General features: G+C 59.2%; 1 protein-coding gene across 1 annotated transcript; it reads left to right on the top strand.

Annotated features, from left to right (window-relative positions):
• Positions 1-358: 358 nt before the first annotated feature.
• Positions 359-18,777, top strand: MUC3A (mucin 3A, cell surface associated; the record flags this gene model as incomplete). Its single annotated transcript, XM_043456636.1, has 14 exons — positions 359-517; positions 2,965-3,607; positions 5,039-12,458; positions 12,552-12,567; positions 13,513-14,587; positions 14,689-14,790; positions 15,719-15,834; positions 15,949-16,007; positions 16,568-16,716; positions 17,100-17,165; positions 17,524-17,686; positions 17,899-18,075; positions 18,162-18,250; positions 18,650-18,777. Coding segments are annotated over 14 exons (10,254 nt in total), but the record flags the coding sequence as incomplete, so codon positions are not given.
• Between the last annotated feature and the right edge of the window lie 2,694 nt (positions 18,778-21,471).

The following is a 21,471-nucleotide window of genomic DNA, read 5'->3' as shown; positions in this document are numbered from 1 at the left end:
CAGGCAAACGCTTTACCGTCTAGACCAATGGGAGTGAAACTGAGGAGAGGCCCCAGACTCCAGAGTCCAAGGTCTTGGCCAAGTGAGTTCTCTGTCCAGTTTTGCTAGTTCTTGGTGGAGGGCAGGGGAAGGGTAGGGAAGGGAAGTGTCCTAGGAACTGCTCTGAGGGGGCCAGGCATCCTGGGGTTGGGCCACCAGCAGCTCTTCCTGGTTGACACCCCCTGGGCTTGTCTTATCTTCTAGGTAGTCCACCCTCCCTGCAGCAACATCAGATCCAGGGAGGAGGGGGGAAAGGGGGAAGGTGGAGCCCTGCAAAGGTGAAGCTATGTTCAGCCCCCACGCCTGGCAGGGCAGATAACTTCGTCTGGTGCCGCTGTGCACACGTGCCGCCTCCCCGCTGCAGTCCCCCGTGCTGGCGCTGGCCCTGCTCCCAGCTTCCACGGCGCCTCCGGACCCATGCAGTTCTTCAGGGTGCTGCGTCTCCTCTGGATGCTCAGGGCCTTCCTGGGGTCCACAGGTGAGGAGGCGCGGTGGGGGAGGGCTGCGGAGACCGTCCTGATGTCCCAGGGCAGAGTGTGTGTGCCTGTTTGGGGGGACCCTGAGGTCTAAGGAGCCCGAGGAGGGGTCCCTCAGAGCTCTCTGTGCGAGCAGAACCGAGGCAGGGGGCGGGGAGGGCAGCTGGGTCCCAGGGGCTGCTCTCCCCCAGGGGCCGAGCAGGTTTGCAGGAGTCCGTGTGCATCAGTTGGATGGGATAACCTCTTTCTGGAAGAGTGCTCTTCCCACTTGGACTCAGGTTTCGGAGCCCCCTTCCTCCTGCTGCTCCTGCTCCCCCAGCTCTGACGCTTCCTCCATCCTGGATTCTCCCTCCCTTTGTGCGTGCCTGCCCAGTCACTTCAGTGCTGTCTGCCTCTTGGCAACCCCATGGACTGTAGCCCGTCGGGCTCCTCTGTCCACGGGATTTCCCAGGCGAGAGTACTGGAGTGGGCTGCCATTTCCTTCTCCAGGGGATCTTCCCAACGCAGGGATTGAACCCACGCCTCCTGCATCTCCTGCATTGCAGGCAGATTCTTTACCACTTCCCCGGGGAAGCCCCATCCCTCCCTTTACTTCTGCCCATTCAGCCCTCCTGAGGGACCTGTGTCTGCCCTGGGAACCCCTCCTTTCTCTGGGGCATCTCCACTTTTGGTCACGGTGGCCCCTCCTCCAGCGCTGCCCCTGACTCTCCCACCCCGACCCAGCCCACGTTTCTGGACACAGCTGTCCTTGGCAGGGTGGTGGGGGGAGATTCTGATAGCTCCCAAGACGTGCTGAGTCTAGTTGAGGACGCTAACCCCAGCGAGGGCAGGGGTTCTGAGTGTTTCCTGCTCACAACTGCTGTGTCTGCCGGTCACCCTCAGCGTCATGAGATCTTTGAGCTTCACTCTGGTGAGAGCGGTAACCTGTAAAATGGGGTTGAGGATACCGTATCTGTAGAGAGAAGGGCTCATGTTTGTAGACTAGTTAATCGAGATAGAATAGGTAATAGAAAATACATATTTTTGGTACCTTTTTAAAAAGAATATTATTTATTCGGTTGCACCGTGTCTTAGATTCAGCTTGAGGGGTCTAGTTCCCTGACCAGGGATCAAACCCAGGCCCCCTGCACTGGGAGCATGGAGCCTTAATCACTGGACCACCGGGGAAGTCTCAAAAACATCTATGTTTGTTATTAACACAGCTACACATTAAGGTCTCCCAGGACTCATGCCTGCCTGCCGAGGTGTCTCTTTCTGGAAGTTTCCTTTTCTGTCCTGTATCTCAGCCTGTGTGTGGTCCTCTCTTTTTGCCCCTCAAACTCAGTGAAGTCGGAGCTTCAGTCTCCATCTTCCACTTTGGTATTCTCTTGGCAACTTTCCGTCTCCCTTGCAACCCTGTCTCCCAAAGTCTATGATGGGTCCCCATTCCTCAGCCCAGGTTTGGCTGGATTCTCTCTCTCTCCAAAGAGGAGAGTCAACTCAGACAGCAGTGGGTCACAGGGAGAGGGGCAGAGGTGGGCCAGAGGGTGGGGCACAGCAGCAGAAGGGACAAAGACTCTGGGCAGCAGGTGAGGGTGGGAGGAGCAGACTAAGGGGGACGTGGGTGTGTGAGGAGGAAGGGATGGGAGAGGTGATGGCAGGAGGTAGGACCTTTGCGGAACCTGTATGCTCAGCACATGCCATTCTGGGACTGTGAGGTCAGTGCTCAGACAAGGTGACCAAGGAATCAAGGGTGTCTCCACTGCAACTTCCCATGGGGAGGCTGCCCTGGGGAGCAGACAGATGTTTTGGCCCTCATTTATTTATTATTATTTAAAAAAATATTTGTGTATTTGGCTCCGTCCGGTCTTAGTTGCGGCACATGTGATCTTTCAGTTGCGCCACGTGGGATCTTTAGATGCGGCTTGCGAACTCTTAGTTGCGGCACGTGGGATCTAGTTCCCCACCAGGGATCGAACCTGGCTCCCTTGCATTGGGAACATAGAGTCTTAGCCACTGGATCACCAGGGAAGTCCCCAGATGTTGGCCTTTAGAAACTTGAAGGACCCCAGCCCCAAAATGCTCTGATGGGGGAATAACTGGTGGCACTTCCTATCTTCTGTGACACGTACCTGGAACATGGGGAAGTGAGTAACCTATGTGGTGTTAAGGTGACAGACTGACCTACCACTGAGTTCCTCTGTTCTACGCCAATACAGGAACTTCAGCCACGGCCACATCCACCTCTAATGAGCTTTGGCGCTCTGCTCTGAGGAATCCCCCACACTCCAAAGGCACAGCAAAGTGGCCACTGAACACCCCCAAAACTTCTCCCACTCCTAAGAGTAGGAAAAATATACCGATGACTACTACCACCTCCCCTAACTTGAAATCCATTTCTAAAACATTGCTCAAATCACCCATCAATTCCAACCCCCCAACAATCCCCACGTCCAAGTTTGTCTTCAAGGTTGAAACCAGCCCACCTACCATGATTGTCTACATGGGCTCGACAGAGTGCACCAATCCAACAAGCCTCATAATCACCACCACTTATCCCACCACCACCTGCGTGAGCCAGACCCACGTGTCCTTCCCCAGCTCTCACCCCACCACACCGGGGACAGAGACACCACGGACAGCCATCACCAGTGCTTATCCCGTGTCAACAACCAAGAGAGTCACCTCCGCCGTGACCAGTCCCCCCACAGTCACCACTCCAGGGAAAACTCCCACAACCACAGCCCCACCCTCCTCCTTTGTCCCAGCCACACACACAACCCCAGATACTCTGATCTCCTCTATGACTGGTACCACTAAAAGGACCACCCCAGCCGCTGCAAGTGTCCACACAACTGCGTCTCCTACCCCAACAAGCGTGCCTACCTCTGCTACTACCCCTTCTCTGACTACTAGGAACACCTTGATAACAACAGTATCTGACAAAAACTTCTCACCCACCACCCATACTATGAGCACTGCTTCACTTCCAGACACTCTCAGTACATTTAAAACATCCACAGCCACCACGCATGCTCCGACCTCAGCTGGTTCACTGACAACACCTACAACACCAGTTGCACCTGCTGCTACTGAAGCAACCACTGGAATAGGTACACCAAACACAACTCCTGTGAACACAACGGGCTCCATGAAAACAACACTCATTCCAGTGACTGACATTCCCACAGAAACTCTCACTGCCTCAGTTACTTCAGTTTCTCCAGTCACGTCCTCAACCAGTCCTGCCACATTTACCACATCCAAATCCAGCCCTGCGCCAACCAGCACTGATACACACATGACATCCACTACCAAGGGACCACCCTCCACCACTGCAGCCACTACAGAAATAGACGAGACAAGGGACCCAACATCTCATGCTTCTTCCACCAGGAAAACCACATTTCTTACTACCACTGATGTTTCTACAGAGGCTCTAACAACAGAGATTACTTCTGCAGCCCCAGTCACACCATCATATACTCTCACAAATACAATCATTTATCCAAGTGCTTCTACTTCAGTGACCACCAGTACCTTGATATCACCCATCAGTAAGCATCAGTCTTCATCTGCTTCAACCACACAGCAGGCCTCCACTTTGACCAGAGACAGGAGCCCTTTTTCCACTCTGACTACCAGATTCCCTAATACCCACACCAGTGCTGTCCTTTCAACTCACAAGAGCAATTCCACTGGATCCACAACAGAAATCACCATTCCCACAGACACTGCAGAGCGTGCCACCTCAACAACAGCCATGCTGCCCACTCCTTCCACGACAAAAACAAGAGAGAGTTTGAAAACATACATGTTAACCACACTCACGCCGAACACACCACAGAGTACTCTAGGCAACATATTTAAAACTGGTTCCAAAACACGAAGCACAGAAACATCTGCAATAACCTCAGTTTTCCCTAACTCTAGATGGACACAGACAACCACAAAAATAATCCTATATTCCAGTAGTAATGGTAACAATACCATATTACCCAAAACCACTAAACTCAAAACCAGGCAAAGCATGAAAACAATGAATGATAATGATTCCAAAATTACTCTATCCAGATTATTGAAAAAGCAGCAAAATAATACTGATTTTTCCAACACCACCTACAATATTCAAAAAATAATAGGCACATTGAACACAAATAATATTACACCTACAGTGACATGGAGAACAGCACATGCCATCAGGACAAAAACTACCCCTCAAAATCTGAGAAGTCCAGTAAGGAAGAAAAGGGCTCTTTCAGAAAAAAACAAAAAAACAACAACAAATAAAACAATAACCATCAAAACGACAAGAGAAACCACAAAATCAGATGAAATAATGCCAGTGACTGACAAAAGGAGAAATACAGAGATGTTCCTTATGACACAGAAAACAGCAACCCACAGATTTACAATATTACAAAAAGACAAACACAAAGAACATTCTGTAATCAAACAATTATTTCCAGACTCAGTGAATTTGGAGAACTACACACACACACTTCCATGGATTCTGCCCTCTGCGTTTGTGGCACACACTAAAGGCCCCTCGCAACCCACCAGAAATCCCACCGGGTCTACCACGCAGGTCGCCACTCCCAGGGACACCGCAGCCCCGGCCACCTCTCTCACGGCCCCTCTGGCCTCGGCCTCCGCTGCCCACACCACCAGGGCTGCTAGCACCCTCCTGGTGACCACACCCGTGCCCACGGCACCGTCCAGGGCCCCGGTCCTCACCTCCTCCACCGTCGGCTCCCCCGGGAGCACCCTCACGTCCGCATTCACCTCACCCCTCCCGGCCTCCGCCACGCTGCACACATCCACGACTCTCCCTCCCTCCTCGGTCAGGACGGGAGCCCCCAGCTCCACGCCCGCCACCACCGAGGCCACATCCACCGGCCCCGCGGGTCCATCCACCGCCACCTCCACCGCCACCGTGGACCTCAGCTCCACACTCGCCCTGGCCAGCACCTCAGCCACACCCAAAGCCCCGGCCACGGCCTCGGCCACGCCCATGCCCACGCCCGCGGCCACGCCCAGCACCGGGATCATCTCCTCCGGCCCCAGCACCCACCACACACACAGCAGCTCCCCTGTCCAGGCAACCTCGGCCAGCACGCCGGCCGCCCCCTCCATCTTCACCACTCCCCGCAGCACGGCGACTCCCTTCCGCTCCAGCACCATGCCAGCCACCTCGCTAGGCGCCTCCTCCCCGGCCTCCGGCAGTCCCAGGGCCACTCCGACCGAGGGTGCCAGCCCACCTGCCCCGAGCACCAGTGTGCCGCCCCCGCACCCGACCCCCGCGGGGACTGCCCCCAGTGACACCTCCAGCCAGCCTGTCGCCACGGAGGGGCCCTCTCCGCCGTCAGTCACGTCCTCCGCCACGCCCAGCAGCACCCTCTATGCTCCCGCCTCCACCACCTCGACTCCCGTGGCCACCCATAGCCTGACCTCGTCCACGGGGGTGCCTCGCTCCCCTCCACCTGCCCCCAGCACAGAGCCCGCCTCCGCCTCCACCCCGAACACCAGCCCTCTGCCCACCGACACCACCACACTCCCCACCACCCACACCACGGCCGGCCCCTCGCCTCCCGCCAGCACTCCCACCGGGTCCACCACGCAGGTCGCCACTCCCAGGGACACCGCAGCCCCGGCCACCTCTCTCACGGCCCCTCTGGCCTCGGCCTCCGCTGCCCACACCACCAGGGCCGCTAGCACCCTCCTGGTGACCACACCCGTGCCCACGGCACCGTCCAGGGCCCCGGTCCTCACCTCCTCCACCGTCGGCTCCCCCGGGAGCACCCTCACGTCCGCATTCACCTCACCCCTCCCGGCCTCCGCCACGCTGCACACATCCACGACTCTCCCTCCCTCCTCGGTCAGGACGGGAGCCCCCAGCTCCACGCCCGCCACCACCGAGGCCACATCCACCGGCCCCGCGGGTCCATCCACCGCCACCTCCACCGCCACCGTGGACCTCGGCTCCACACTCGCCCTGGCCAGCACCTCAGCCACACCCACAGCCCCGGCCACGGCCTCGGCCACGCCCATGCCCACGCCCGCGGCCACGCCCAGCACCGGGATCATCTCCTCCGGCCCCAGCACCCACCACACACACAGCAGCTCCCCTGTCCAGGCAACCTCGGCCAGCACGCCGGCCGCCCCCTCCATCTTCACCACTCCCCGCAGCACGGCGACTCCCTTCCGCTCCAGCACCATGCCAGCCACCTCGCTAGGCGCCTCCTCCCCGGCCTCCGGCAGTCCCAGGGCCACTCCGACCGAGGGTGCCAGCCCACCTGCCCCGAGCACCAGTGTGCCGCCCCCGCACCCGACCCCCGCGGGGACTGCCCCCAGTGACACCTCCAGCCAGCCTGTCGCCACGGAGGGGCCCTCTCCGCCGTCAGTCACGTCCTCCGCCACGCCCAGCAGCACCCTCTATGCTCCCGCCTCCACCACCTCGACTCCCGTGGCCACCCATAGCCTGACCTCGTCCACGGGGGTGCCTCGCTCCCCTCCACCTGCCCCCAGCACAGAGCCCGCCTCCGCCTCCACCCCGAACACCAGCCCTCTGCCCACCGACACCACCACACTCCCCACCACCCACACCACGGCCGGCCCCTCGCCTCCCGCCAGCACTCCCACCGGGTCCACCACGCAGGTCGCCACTCCCAGGGACACCGCAGCCCCGGCCACCTCTCTCACGGCCCCTCTGGCCTCGGCCTCCGCTGCCCACACCACCAGGGCCGCTAGCACCCTCCTGGTGACCACACCCGTGCCCACGGCACCGTCCAGGGCCCCGGTCCTCACCTCCTCCACCGTCGGCTCCCCCGGGAGCACCCTCACGTCCGCATTCACCTCACCCCTCCCGGCCTCCGCCACGCTGCACACATCCACGACTCTCCCTCCCTCCTCGGTCAGGACGGGAGCCCCCAGCTCCACGCCCGCCACCACCGAGGCCACATCCACCGGCCCCGCGGGTCCATCCACCGCCACCTCCACCGCCACCGTGGACCTCGGCTCCACACTCGCCCTGGCCAGCACCTCAGCCACACCCACAGCCCCGGCCACGGCCTCGGCCACGCCCATGCCCACGCCCGCGGCCACGCCCACCACCGGGATCATCTCCTCCGGCCCCAGCACCCACCACACACACAGCAGCTCCCCTGTCCAGGCAACCTCGGCCAGCACGCCGGCCGCCCCCTCCATCTTCACCACTCCCCGCAGCACGGCGACTCCCTTCCGCTCCAGCACCATGCCAGCCACCTCGCTAGGCGCCTCCTCCCCGGCCTCCGGCAGTCCCAGGGCCACTCCGACCGAGGGTGCCAGCCCACCTGCCCCGAGCACCAGTGTGCCGCCCCCGCACCCGACCCCCGCGGGGACTGCCCCCAGTGACACCTCCAGCCAGCCTGTCGCCACGGAGGGGCCCTCTCCGCCGTCAGTCACGTCCTCCGCCACGCCCAGCAGCACCCTCTATGCTCCCGCCTCCACCACCTCGACTCCCGTGGCCACCCATAGCCTGACCTCATCCACGGGGGTGCCTCGCTCCCCTCCACCTGCCCCCAGCACAGAGCCCGCCTCCGCCTCCACCCCGAACACCAGCCCTCTGCCCACCGACACCACCACACTCCCCACCACCCACACCACGGCCGGCCCCTCGCCTCCCGCCAGCACTCCCACCGGGTCCACCACGCAGGTCGCCACTCCCAGGGACACCGCAGCCCCGGCCACCTCTCTCACGGCCCCTCTGGCCTCGGCCTCCGCTGCCCACACCACCAGGGCCGCTAGCACCCTCCTGGTGACCACACCCGTGCCCACGGCACCGTCCAGGGCCCCGGTCCTCACCTCCTCCACCGTCGGCTCCCCCGGGAGCACCCTCACGTCCGCATTCACCTCACCCCTCCCGGCCTCCGCCACGCTGCACACATCCACGACTCTCCCTCCCTCCTCGGTCAGGACGGGAGCCCCCAGCTCCACGCCCGCCACCACCGAGGCCACATCCACCGGCCCCGCGGGTCCATCCACCGCCACCTCCACCGCCACCGTGGACCTCGGCTCCACACTCGCCCTGGCCAGCACCTCAGCCACACCCACAGCCCCGGCCACGGCCTCGGCCACGCCCATGCCCACGCCCGCGGCCACGCCCAGCACCGGGATCATCTCCTCCGGCCCCAGCACCCACCACACACACAGCAGCTCCCCTGTCCAGGCAACCTCGGCCAGCACGCCGGCCGCCCCCTCCATCTTCACCACTCCCCGCAGCACGGCGACTCCCTTCCGCTCCAGCACCATGCCAGCCACCTCGCTAGGCGCCTCCTCCCCGGCCTCCGGCAGTCCCAGGGCCACTCCGACCGAGGGTGCCAGCCCACCTGCCCCGAGCACCAGTGTGCCGCCCCCGCACCCGACCCCCGCGGGGACTGCCCCCAGTGACACCTCCAGCCAGCCTGTCGCCACGGAGGGGCCCTCTCCGCCGTCAGTCACGTCCTCCGCCACGCCCAGCAGCACCCTCTATGCTCCCGCCTCCACCACCTCGACTCCCGTGGCCACCCATAGCCTGACCTCGTCCACGGGGGTGCCTCGCTCCCCTCCACCTGCCCCCAGCACAGAGCCCGCCTCCGCCTCCACCCCGAACACCAGCCCTCTGCCCACCGACACCACCACACTCCCCACCACCCACACCACGGCCGGCCCCTCGCCTCCCGCCAGCACTCCCACCGGGTCCACCACGCAGGTCGCCACTCCCAGGGACACCGCAGCCCCGGCCACCTCTCTCACGGCCCCTCTGGCCTCGGCCTCCGCTGCCCACACCACCAGGGCCGCTAGCACCCTCCTGGTGACCACACCCGTGCCCACGGCACCGTCCAGGGCCCCGGTCCTCACCTCCTCCACCGTCGGCTCCCCCGGGAGCACCCTCACGTCCGCATTCACCTCACCCCTCCCGGCCTCCGCCACGCTGCACACATCCACGACTCTCCCTCCCTCCTCGGTCAGGACGGGAGCCCCCAGCTCCACGCCCGCCACCACCGAGGCCACATCCACCGGCCCCGCGGGTCCATCCACCGCCACCTCCACCGCCACCGTGGACCTCGGCTCCACACTCGCCCTGGCCAGCACCTCAGCCACACCCACAGCCCCGGCCACGGCCTCGGCCACGCCCATGCCCACGCCCGCGGCCACGCCCAGCACCGGGATCATCTCCTCCGGCCCCAGCACCCACCACACACACAGCAGCTCCCCTGTCCAGGCAACCTCGGCCAGCACGCCGGCCGCCCCCTCCATCTTCACCACTCCCCGCAGCACGGCGACTCCCTTCCGCTCCAGCACCATGCCAGCCACCTCGCTAGGCGCCTCCTCCCCGGCCTCCGGCAGTCCCAGGGCCACTCCGACCGAGGGTGCCAGCCCACCTGCCCCGAGCACCAGTGTGCCGCCCCCGCACCCGACCCCCGCGGGGACTGCCCCCAGTGACACCTCCAGCCAGCCTGTCGCCACGGAGGGGCCCTCTCCGCCGTCAGTCACGTCCTCCGCCACGCCCAGCAGCACCCTCTATGCTCCCGCCTCCACCACCTCGACTCCCGTGGCCACCCATAGCCTGACCTCGTCCACGGGGGTGCCTCGCTCCCCTCCACCTGCCCCCAGCACAGAGCCCGCCTCCGCCTCCACCCCGAACACCAGCCCTCTGCCCACCGACACCACCACACTCCCCACCACCCACACCACGGCCGGCCCCTCGCCTCCCGCCAGCACTCCCACCGGGTCCACCACGCAGGTCGCCACTCCCAGGGACACCGCAGCCCCGGCCACCTCTCTCACGGCCCCTCTGGCCTCGGCCTCCGCTGCCCACACCACCAGGGCCGCTAGCACCCTCCTGGTGACCACACCCGTGCCCACGGCACCGTCCAGGGCCCCGGTCCTCACCTCCTCCACCGTCGGCTCCCCCGGGAGCACCCTCACGTCCGCATTCACCTCACCCCTCCCGGCCTCCGCCACGCTGCACACATCCACGACTCTCCCTCCCTCCTCGGTCAGGACGGGAGCCCCCAGCTCCACGCCCGCCACCACCGAGGCCACATCCACCGGCCCCGCGGGTCCATCCACCGCCACCTCCACCGCCACCGTGGACCTCGGCTCCACACTCGCCCTGGCCAGCACCTCAGCCACACCCACAGCCCCGGCCACGGCCTCGGCCACGCCCATGCCCACGCCCGCGGCCACGCCCAGCACCGGGATCATCTCCTCCGGCCCCAGCACCCACCACACACACAGCAGCTCCCCTGTCCAGGCAACCTCGGCCAGCACGCCGGCCGCCCCCTCCATCTTCACCACTCCCCGCAGCACGGCGACTCCCTTCCGCTCCAGCACCATGCCAGCCACCTCGCTAGGCGCCTCCTCCCCGGCCTCCGGCAGTCCCAGGGCCACTCCGACCGAGGGTGCCAGCCCACCTGCCCCGAGCACCAGTGTGCCGCCCCCGCACCCGACCCCCGCGGGGACTGCCCCCAGTGACACCTCCAGCCAGCCTGTCGCCACGGAGGGGCCCTCTCCGCCGTCAGTCACGTCCTCCGCCACGCCCAGCAGCACCCTCTATGCTCCCGCCTCCACCACCTCGACTCCCGTGGCCACCCATAGCCTGACCTCGTCCACGGGGGTGCCTCGCTCCCCTCCACCTGCCCCCAGCACAGAGCCCGCCTCCGCCTCCACCCCGAACACCAGCCCTCTGCCCACCGACACCACCACACTCCCCACCACCCACACCACGGCCGGCCCCTCGCCTCCCGCCAGCACTCCCACCGGGTCCACCACGCAGGTCGCCACTCCCAGGGACACCGCAGCCCCGGCCACCTCTCTCACGGCCCCTCTGGCCTCGGCCTCCGCTGCCCACACCACCAGGGCCGCTAGCACCCTCCTGGTGACCACACCCGTGCCCACGGCACCGTCCAGGGCCCCGGTCCTCACCTCCTCCACCGTCGGCTCCCCCGGGAGCACCCTCACGTCCGCATTCACCTCACCCCTCCCGGCCTCCGCCACGCTGCACACATCCACGACTCTCCCTCCCTCCTCGGTCAGGACGGGAGCCCCCAGCTCCACGCCCGCCACCACCGAGGCCACATCCACCGGCCCCGCGGGTCCATCCACCGCCACCTCCACCGCCACCGTGGACCTCGGCTCCACACTCGCCCTGGCCAGCACCTCAGCCACACCCACAGCCCCGGCCACGGCCTCGGCCACGCCCATGCCCACGCCCGCGGCCACGCCCAGCACCGGGATCATCTCCTCCGGCCCCAGCACCCACCACACACACAGCAGCTCCCCTGTCCAGGCAACCTCGGCCAGCACGCCGGCCGCCCCCTCCATCTTCACCACTCCCCGCAGCACGGCGACTCCCTTCCGCTCCAGCACCATGCCAGCCACCTCGCTAGGCGCCTCCTCCCCGGCCTCCGGCAGTCCCAGGGCCACTCCGACCGAGGGTGCCAGCCCACCTGCCCCGAGCACCAGTGTGCCGCCCCCGCACCCGACCCCCGCGGGGACTGCCCCCAGTGACACCTCCAGCCAGCCTGTCGCCACGGAGGGGCCCTCTCCGCCGTCAGTCACGTCCTCCGCCACGCCCAGCAGCACCCTCTATGCTCCCGCCTCCGCCACCTCGACTCCCGTGGCCACCCATAGCCTGACCTCGTCCACGGGGGTGCCTCGCTCCCCTCCACCTGCCCCCAGCACAGAGCCCGCCTCCGCCTCCACCCCGAACACCAGCCCTCTGCCCACCGACACCACCACACTCCCCACCACCCACACCACGACCGGCCCCTTTCCTGCCAGCATTAATACCTTGTTATTTTCTCGTAGTTTGCCTTCATTCACTCGTACTATAGCAATAGATGCAGGCTCCAGTTCTACCGAAAGCACACAACCCCTGTCCGTTTTGACGTCCAAGTTCATTAGTCCGTACACCACCTCTGTTTTTTCACCTGCTTATCGGTCTGCCCCCTCTTCTACGAGAAGAATCACTGTTCCCACTATCGTTACAAATTTTCCCACCTTATTCACCACCCCTTTTCCCTTGCCCTCCAGTACAGAAACCACCCAGGTTGGTATCACACAGTTGGTGATCAGTCACATCCCCACAGTAGAGCAAAGTGCTTTGAACTTCACCTTTTCAACCACCTATTCTCCTGGGAGCATGGCCAGGTCTGCTTTAGATGCATCCGTGCAGAGCTCCACTATTGTGCAGACATCCACAAATGTACCTGCATCCTCTGACATTACAGACACGTCTACCCTGTTACCAGCCACTACCCAATCCATAGTCATGGGTCACACTGGTTCCTCCACCTCCAAGATTACACTTTCCCTTTCTGGCACCTCCCCCACCACCACAAATACTATCCCATATTCCCCCACTACTCATAATACAGGCACATCATCTAATATCATCCCAACCTTGGCCACTCGGCCTAGTGAGACATCTGTGTTCCCTAACATCCAAAGTACAGCAACTCCCATCCTCTCTACCAGCATTCCAGCTCCATGTTTTGGTCATTCTCTCATGCCTACCAGCAGCACCTGGACCACTCAGGCAGAGAGTGTCACCTCATATGCAATTAGCATGTCTAATTCAATGCAGGAAGTGGCTGAAACCACTTTGGCACCCATCACCACTGATACATACCTGTATCAGTCCAGTTCCATGGGACTGTCCTCCACTGCAGCTTCTATAGAAACAGCCATGGTGAGCGACACAACCCTGCTTGCTTCATCTGCTTTAAGAACCACAGCCACTCCTATCAGCACCATTTCTTTAGAGCCTCTCACAACAGATATTACTTCTCTTTCTCCAATCACACCCTCAGTCACTCACACAAGTACAGTCCATGTTCAGACATCTCCACTCTCTACTCCAGTGACCAGTAGTACCTTGACAGCATCTAGTTTCCCTGTATCATTTCCATCTTTCCCAACCACAGAGCCAGTACCCACCGAAACCACAGACACCACCCCTCTGTTTACCCTACCCACAATCCCTTCCACCCAGTTCACGTCCACCCCTTCACCTCCGACTGGGACGTTTACCACAGCCAGAACTGAAGTCCCCACTCCCACATATACGTCTCCCCCTGCCACCTTGATCACAGCGTCTCTTAGCACTCCCTCAACCACAGAAGTTGTTAAGACTGGGACCTCAAACATGGTAACACCACCCACCTCCGTAACAGCTCTCAGTACTTCAGGTGTTTCTCCCTCTTCAGCTTTCCCCATATTGAGTACCTCTACTAATGCGATAAGTACCCCTTTTGGCACCATCATCTCCTCTTCAATACCTGCAATAATGTCATCTTCCATTAGCCCAAGTTCAGAGGTCCCTACAAGAAGTAGTTTTTTTTCTACTTCCTCTAGTATGTCCAGTGTAGAAAACACAGGCCCTTCCTCTGTCACTGCTTTTCCCACCATTTCGTCAACTGAAACGACAAGAACTTCCCCCACCGTGACTTCCCTGACAACCTCTCCCACCCGAACGACCACCATGCTGACTCTGTCTTCCACCACCCCATGTCCAGAATCCATATCAGTTACAATAGTGTCTGCTTCTCCCACCACACCATGTATCGAAGTGGGTCCAAATGCTGAAGTTACCTCTATGCCCACTGTCCCATTATCAGTTTTTACCGCTACTACTGAGATGGTCACCTCTCCCAATTCCACAAGCATGACAACTCTGTTCCCTGATAAACTGGGCCCTTCTCCTCCCATGCTGGACACTAACCCCTCCAACAAGACTGCTGCTCCTAGTTCTATCAGCATTGGAAAAATTCCCATCAACATGGTTTTCCTGAGCACACGAAGGCCTAAGAGTGGGACCTGGATCAACTCCAACTTCATAAATACTCGGCCTGTGCCTGGCTCCACTACCATCCCACACAAGGCGAAACGTAGAAGGAGATCTTCATCTTCCATGGTGACTACACGCAAGTTGACACCTCAAAGCCTACCCATCACCAGAGTTCCACGGATACCAGTGGACACCAAGACTCTCTCTACCCATACATCTCACAGGACAACGTTGACCACGACTCAGATGACCACACAGTCTCGGTTTATCAGCAGCCCAGGTTGGATCTCCTGCCTCTTTCTTACCCCTTCTCATTCCCCTACTGAATTCCATGACCATGGTCAGTCCTGACCTGAACTTCCCTTTTCACTTGCTACCCAGGCACTTGTGACAATGGTGGCACCTGGATGCAGGGCCACTGCTCCTGTCCCCGAACTTTCTATGGCTCCCGCTGCGAGTTGGCTGCCAGAGAGATATATCTGGGTGAGTTTCTTTTTGCACTTTCTCTTGGGAGGTGTCACTTTAATGAGACCAACCATTTTGCCAAATCTCTTTATCCCTGTTTTCTCCCTCATGCTCTCTTCTACCCCATACCATACCTACCCTCCACTCTCACCTCAGAAGGTCACGGGGGCCACTCTCTTTCCGAGGACCTCCTCCCAGTCTGCATTGCTTGGAGTTGTATTAGGTTCTAATTTCTGCTGTATCAAATTACCACAAACTCAGCAGATGAACCATGCAAATTTATTACAGTAGAATTTTGTAGATTAGAAGTCCAACCTGAGTCTTGCAGGGCCAAAATCAAGGTGTTGGCTAGGGCTGGGTTCTTTCTGGTAGCCCTAGGGGAGAATCCAGTTCTTTGCCCTTTCCACATTCTCCAGCCTCCTACATTTCTTCAAGACCCCCTGGCTACATCTTTGATACCAGCCACATTGCATGTCTGTTCCTTTTTCCCATACATCCTCTGAGTGGTTCTCATTTCTGCCAAGTCCCTCTTCCCCTGCTAAGGACTCTTGTGATTACACTGGGCTCAGTCATAATTTCCCATATTAAAGTCAGCTGATTAATACCCTTAATTCCTTCTGCCACTTCAGCTCCTCCTTGTCATGTAGCATAGTATATTCCCAGGTTCTGGGGATTATACATAGACACCTTGGGGCCACTATTCTTCCCACTGGGGCAGACTAGAGAGTGACTACAGAACTGACTGTGGGACATCCCCGCTTCCAGTATTTCTCACATCTCAGGACAACACATCCCAGAAATCCTACCTTTCTTCCTTCTGCTATTCAGTCAGTCCTCAGGAAACATGGAGAGGTGCAGTGGGAGCAGCTTCTGGGTTAGTGTGGTGGTGGTGATGTCAGATAGGAATGGACGTTGAAGTGACCAGAGCAGGGCATGTTGTGTACAGATACAGTGGACGCTGAAGTGGGCATGGAGGTGTCTGTCAACCAGGAGTTCTCCCCGGACCTCAATGACAACAGTTCTAAGGTCTACAGGGATTTCACGAACACCTTCCGGGATCAGGTGAGGAGGAAGGGGGGAAAATTCAAAACTCAAATGACCTTGGAGTGGAGCTTGGGCCCTGGGGTGCCATCTGATTGGAGGTTCAGATGTGAGCTGGGATCCTTGGCATTTCAGATAAAGAAGATTTACCAAAACGTGCAGGGATTCAAGGAGGTGCAGATCCTTTCTCTGAGGTAGGACCCCTTTCCGGGGCTGTGGAGGCAGTGTCAAGTGTGTGTGGTGGTGGGAGGGGTGCACAAAAAGGGCCAACGAAGCCATCCTTTGCTTTTGGAGTCACTCAATGTCATAGAGAGGGATGGATGGAGGAGGCGAAGGAACTAGTCCATGGAGGGTGTTTGGGGATCACCTTCAGGATTCATTCCTCTGTAGGAGGGATGTCTCCCCTTCCCTTGAAGCATGTTGGATGCAGAGTGATTGGGATCTACAGGGAGGAGGTTCCTGAGGCTTGGTGCCTGGTGTCTGGACCATAGCTGGTCTCTCTGGTTGGCACCTGATATAGTGGACGGGTCAGCAAGAGGGAGGCAGAGAGAGCCGCCTACCCAGGCTGCCCAAGGCAGAGAAGCTAGCAGCCCCTTCTGGACACAATCAGTCTGGAACCCCATCTTGTTGCCTCTGCCCCTTCCTGCCAACACCCGCATAGCTGTGGCTGGTCTGGAAATGCCCTTCTACAGTTGCATGGTGGCTTGGGCCTGGGCACCTTTTAAGGCTCTCTGCACCCCGCTCCCACCCCCAGGAATGGCAGCATCGTGGTGGAATATCTAGTCCTGCTGGAGTTACCCTTCAGCACCCAGCTGGAGGAGGAGTATGAGAAGGTGAAGGTGGCCTTGAAGGAGGAGCTCCAGAATGTCAGCCAGGACGGGGACAACTGCCAGAATGACCAGGGTGAACAGAGGCTGGGGGCCTGGGGCTGGAGGGAGGGGTCAGGGTCACAGCCACCATCCCAGCCTGCTCCAGCTCACACAGGGGCTTACGGGGGGCAGGTGTCAGCTCTGCGGTACCTCAGGCAGGATAGGAGAAGGGAGACGGGTCCACAGAAACCTGGGTCAAGGGTGAGCCTAAGGAAGGGTTGTCAGAACCTAGGAGCTGCGGAAGAGAGAGTTGCTCAAGGTCTCCCGGGTGGCCGAGGACCCCTGGCTCTTCAGGGGACATGAGGGAGGCCCAAGGAGCCTTCCTTCATGGCCCATCCAAACCTCGCCCATACTGACAAAGCGCTCTCTGTCCCTTCCCGTGCCTCCGCCGACTCCACCTGTGCCTGTGGCCCGCAGTCCTGTGTTTTAAGCCTGACTCCATCAAGGTGAACAACGCCACCAGGACGGAGCTGTCACCGGAAGGTGAGAGGTGGGGCAAAGGGCTGAGTGGTCCCAGGTGGCAGGGATCCCTCCCACAAGGGACAGCTGTCCATTGAAATTCCCAGGGAGGAGGGGAGCCCTTTTGGGGAGGCAAGTGGTACCGACCTGGCAGGGCTGCCTCTCAGGTCCTTGTTAGTAGCTTCCACGTGAGGAAGGATCAGCAGAGAAGGTGAGGAGAGGGTGACGGGCCTAGCCTGCACTCATCTAATCCCTCGGTCTACCCGCCGACACGCCACCAGCAGAAATGCAGTCCTCTATCCATTTTCAGAATTACCATGGCCAGGCCCCAGAATAGAATGCATGAGGTCTTTACGTCTGCAACCCCTTACCTATCCCCCAGCCATCTGTCGCCGCGCTGCTGCCAAAGGTTACGAGGATTTCTACTTCCCTTTCCTGGAGGAGAACCAGCTCCGCTGTGTCACCAAATGCACGGCGAGCTTGGATGGCGCCATTGACTGCCATCAGGGCCAATGCGTTCTGCAGAAGAGTGGTCCTTCTTGCCGGTGAGGCCCCGCCCACAACCAGCTGGGCCAATCCCCGACCCCTAACCGCGGCCGGCCAGAGGCCCCGCCCACAGCTAGCTGGGCCAATCATCAGGCCCCTCCGACCCCGCCCACTCGTCCCGCCCACCTGCCAGGACCTGGGTTGTCTAGGGGCACTAATTGTCCCGGCGCGGGAGGTGGTGAGGGTGTTGACTTGTGATCCCCTCCCCCAGCTGCTTCTCCACGGACACTCACTGGTTCTCGGGCCCGCGCTGCGAGGTGGCTATCTCCTGGAAGGCGCTGGTTGGGGGCCTGGCGGTAGCCGGGGCCCTGCTTCTGCTGTTGCTGGTGGTGGCGCTAAGCATGTTCGTCGTGCGCTCCCGGAGGAGGGACAGGCAAGGCCGAGGCAGGTGAGTGGGCTGGGGGTGGATGGGTGACGGGAAAGGCGTCCCGGACTGGGTTACCCTGTCCTGACGACGCGGCCACCTACTGGCAGGTCCAGGGACGACAGGAAGTGGTTCGAGACTTGGGATGAGAGTGCAAAACCGGCTTTTTCTAACTTTGCCTTCCAGGATGACAGAAGAGGTGAGTTTTGTCTCCTGGAGAAGGTGGGGGCTGGAGGGTGCTTCCCTGGGAATCATTTTGGTCTGGGCAGACCAGAGGACTTCTCTTGTTCTTGGCCCTGCCTTCCTCACGTTTCCTTCCCTCCCCCTTTTACTCCCCATCTCTTCCTCTTCCTCCCCGTTGTCTTTTCTGTCTCTAGTTAAAGATAAAAACTTCCCTGTGGCCTTGGACACCGTGGACGCCAATGCCACGGTGAGGGGTCAGGGATGGATGGATGGTAAGGAGCTGTCACAGGTCCAGCTCCTGATGCCCCTCTCCCAGGGCAGGGGGCCCGCTGGGCCAGGAGGCAGTGACCTCTTAGGCAGGCCCCTGAAGGGTGATTCCCTGTTCTCACTCCCCATCTTGTGAATTCTATGGCAGGTGCATATTTGCAGACCTGAGGTGGCCTCGTCCTCACTGTGAGCCCACACTGCCCTCTCCACCTGCCCGGACAGCGGAGAGAACCATCTGCACTGCATTTGGAGAGATGGCCATGGGCTCATGCGGCGCAGTCTCCTGGTTTCCTAGGGCATAACAGACCTCCGCCTACCCTCATCCTTCCCCCAACTTGGGTGTAACCCACCTGGAGACCCAGTTCAAATCCACGCTCTTCCACTGTAGGACCTTGGGCAAATCAATAACTTCTCCAAACTTCGGTTTTGTCACCTGTAACATTCAAGTGGCCCACTCCTCCTGACGCCTCCTGTGGGTTTCAGTGAAGCCAGGTGTCCTGGGTCCGACCTCTGTCCAATGCACCTTCCTGTTGGCCTTCATCTCATATGGCTTCACTCACATCCCAGTCCCCATGTCCTTCCCCGAGGCTCGCGCCTCTGTCTCTCCTTTTCCTGTGTGCACCCCTACTGCCAGCCAGGTCCTCCCCCGGTACCTGTAAGCAGCCTGCAGCCTGTCCCAGCCTCTTACCCTGTCTTCCTGTAACTCCCTGCTGCGCCCCTCCACCACTTCTTAACCCTCTCCCCTCTGAACCCACTTCTTCTTAAGTCCCTCCTCCCCCCCACTCCTGCCCTGTGTCTCCCTGTTCCTATACTTTCCCCTTCCTCCTCTTTCTACCCTCAACCCTAAATGCCCCCTGCCCCCCACATCTCCGTGCCCCACTCCTAAATCCTCGCTCCTCCCCACCTCCCCTCCCTAGGTAGGTACAGATGCCCTCTGCATCTTAGGACCCCCAGCTGGTGTTCCCTAGGCCAGGTCCCCCATTCTGAGTCCCCATCCTTCCTGTCACCCCTAAGGGCCCTGGATCCTGGTGGGTGGGGGGTGGCAGGCAGGTTCCCAGGTCCCTGAAGATGAGGGGAAGAGGGGCCCTGAGGTGGGAAAGCTCCCTCAGCCCCTCCTCCCTGTTCCCCTAACTCTCCCTCCTCTCCCTTAGTGCCCCCCACTTTCTACCCCTCCCCCACCTCCCCTCCCCCTTCCTCTCCCTGGTTCACCCCCATCTCTGCTATAACCTGTGAAGCCAGAAGCCTAGCCTCCTTTGCAGGAAGACCTCACTTGGGGACAGGGAGTCTACAAATCTCCTGTTCACCCAATTGATCATAATATAACATTGTAGTTTATTTTTTTTTTAGCATTGTAGTTTAATATAGCATTTTCAAAGTAACTGCTGTATGTCTTTTTCTTTCTAATGCTCTGGTCTCTTGACTCAGTTGAGGAGCAAGGATATCAGAGGATATGTTTTTAGGGGCCTCAGAGTGCTGGTTTCTCCCATTGAGGAAGGAAGGGGTCTATGGATGGCTCTCTGAGTCCATGACCATCCTCAAAGGGAACATCAAGATTGAAGGACCCATTTTTCTCAAGGAGTGGGTGGGGAGCAGGGGGTGGGAGCCTGTTGGGTTTGTTGTCTGTGCCCCTGATGTTAAGAGCTCAGGGCTGCCTCAAGGAGGTGGGTGACTCTGGCTCGGTCAGCTGCCATTGGTTCTGATGGGTAAGCCTGGCTCCTCCAAAGACCTGGAGACTCCATAAGACCATGGGGTCAGGGTGAGAGCTGCTAGGGTATTGCTCCAGAATTCTGAGGGGCGAGAGCCAGGGCAGGATGAACTCTGAGGGAGAAGGGCAGGTGATGCTCTCTGCAGTTTCCAGGGACCTCACACCTCCACTCCACTCCCACACCCAGAGAACTCTCCAGACGGCAGGAGATGACAGCCGGATACTGCCCTCCCCTGCCAGGCCATGGCCTGAGAACATGGGATACTCAGACCCTTGGCTGTGGTTAGAGAAGGTTAGCATTTTCTGAGCAGCTCACAGGACCCACAGTCCAGCACAGCCCCAGGCCCCAACTCTCTGACCCTTCCCTGACCACTAATGCAATACTGTCTAGTTCTTTTGATTTAAAGAGAAATGTTCTCTTTCTTTGGTCTAATGCGTGTTAATGTTTGTTGATGTTCTATTGGTAGCTGCTAAAGAGATCTATTCTCTGTCTTCAGGCTGCAGTATTCATTATATTATTCAACCAGACTTGCCTTATCATGTTATTTAGGCTCTTTTGGTTCTATCAAATCCTTTCTACATTTATTTCTTTTTTGATCCATTCGACTTTTCCTGGGCTGAGAGAAATGAATTAGTTTTCTATTGCTCATATGCTTCTGTCTGTTCCTTCTTCTATTTTGTATAAGTATAGCTCTAATTGCAAATTGGCACATAGATAACTTTCTTATCATCATTGTGAATCATACACCCTGCCATTAGAATGCATCTTTTGTGGTACCCAAAATGCTGTCTGTAGAAGGAAAAAATTGATAAATTGGGCTTTGTCAAAATTAAAACTTTTGCTATCTGAGAGACACTGTTAAGAGAATGAAATAAACTACAAAATGGGAGAAAATATTCATAGATCATGTATCTGACAAGGGGCTTGTATTCAGAATACATAAAGTACTCTCAAAATTCAACCATAAGAAAATAACTAAAAAATGAGTAAGACTTGAACATATACTTCAACAAAGAGGATATACAGGTAGTAAGTAAGAATATCAAAAGATGTTCAACATCACTAGTCATTAAAGAAGTGCAAATTAAAACCACAATGAGGTACCATTACACACCTATGAGAATGGCTAAAATTTAAAAGCACTGACAGTTGGTAAAGTGTTGATGGTGATGAGGAGCAAAACCCCTATCCATTGCTGCCAAGGCGCAAAATGCTACAGCCACACTCTGGAGAAGAGTTTGGCAGTTTCTTACCAAGTGTCATC

Source organism: Cervus canadensis, chromosome 32 (assembly GCF_019320065.1).
Source record: "Cervus canadensis isolate Bull #8, Minnesota chromosome 32, ASM1932006v1, whole genome shotgun sequence".
Taxonomy (NCBI): domain Eukaryota; kingdom Metazoa; phylum Chordata; class Mammalia; order Artiodactyla; family Cervidae; genus Cervus; species Cervus canadensis.
The sequence above is the reverse complement of the archived record's forward strand: the minus strand, read 5'-3'. Positions and strand labels throughout refer to the sequence as shown.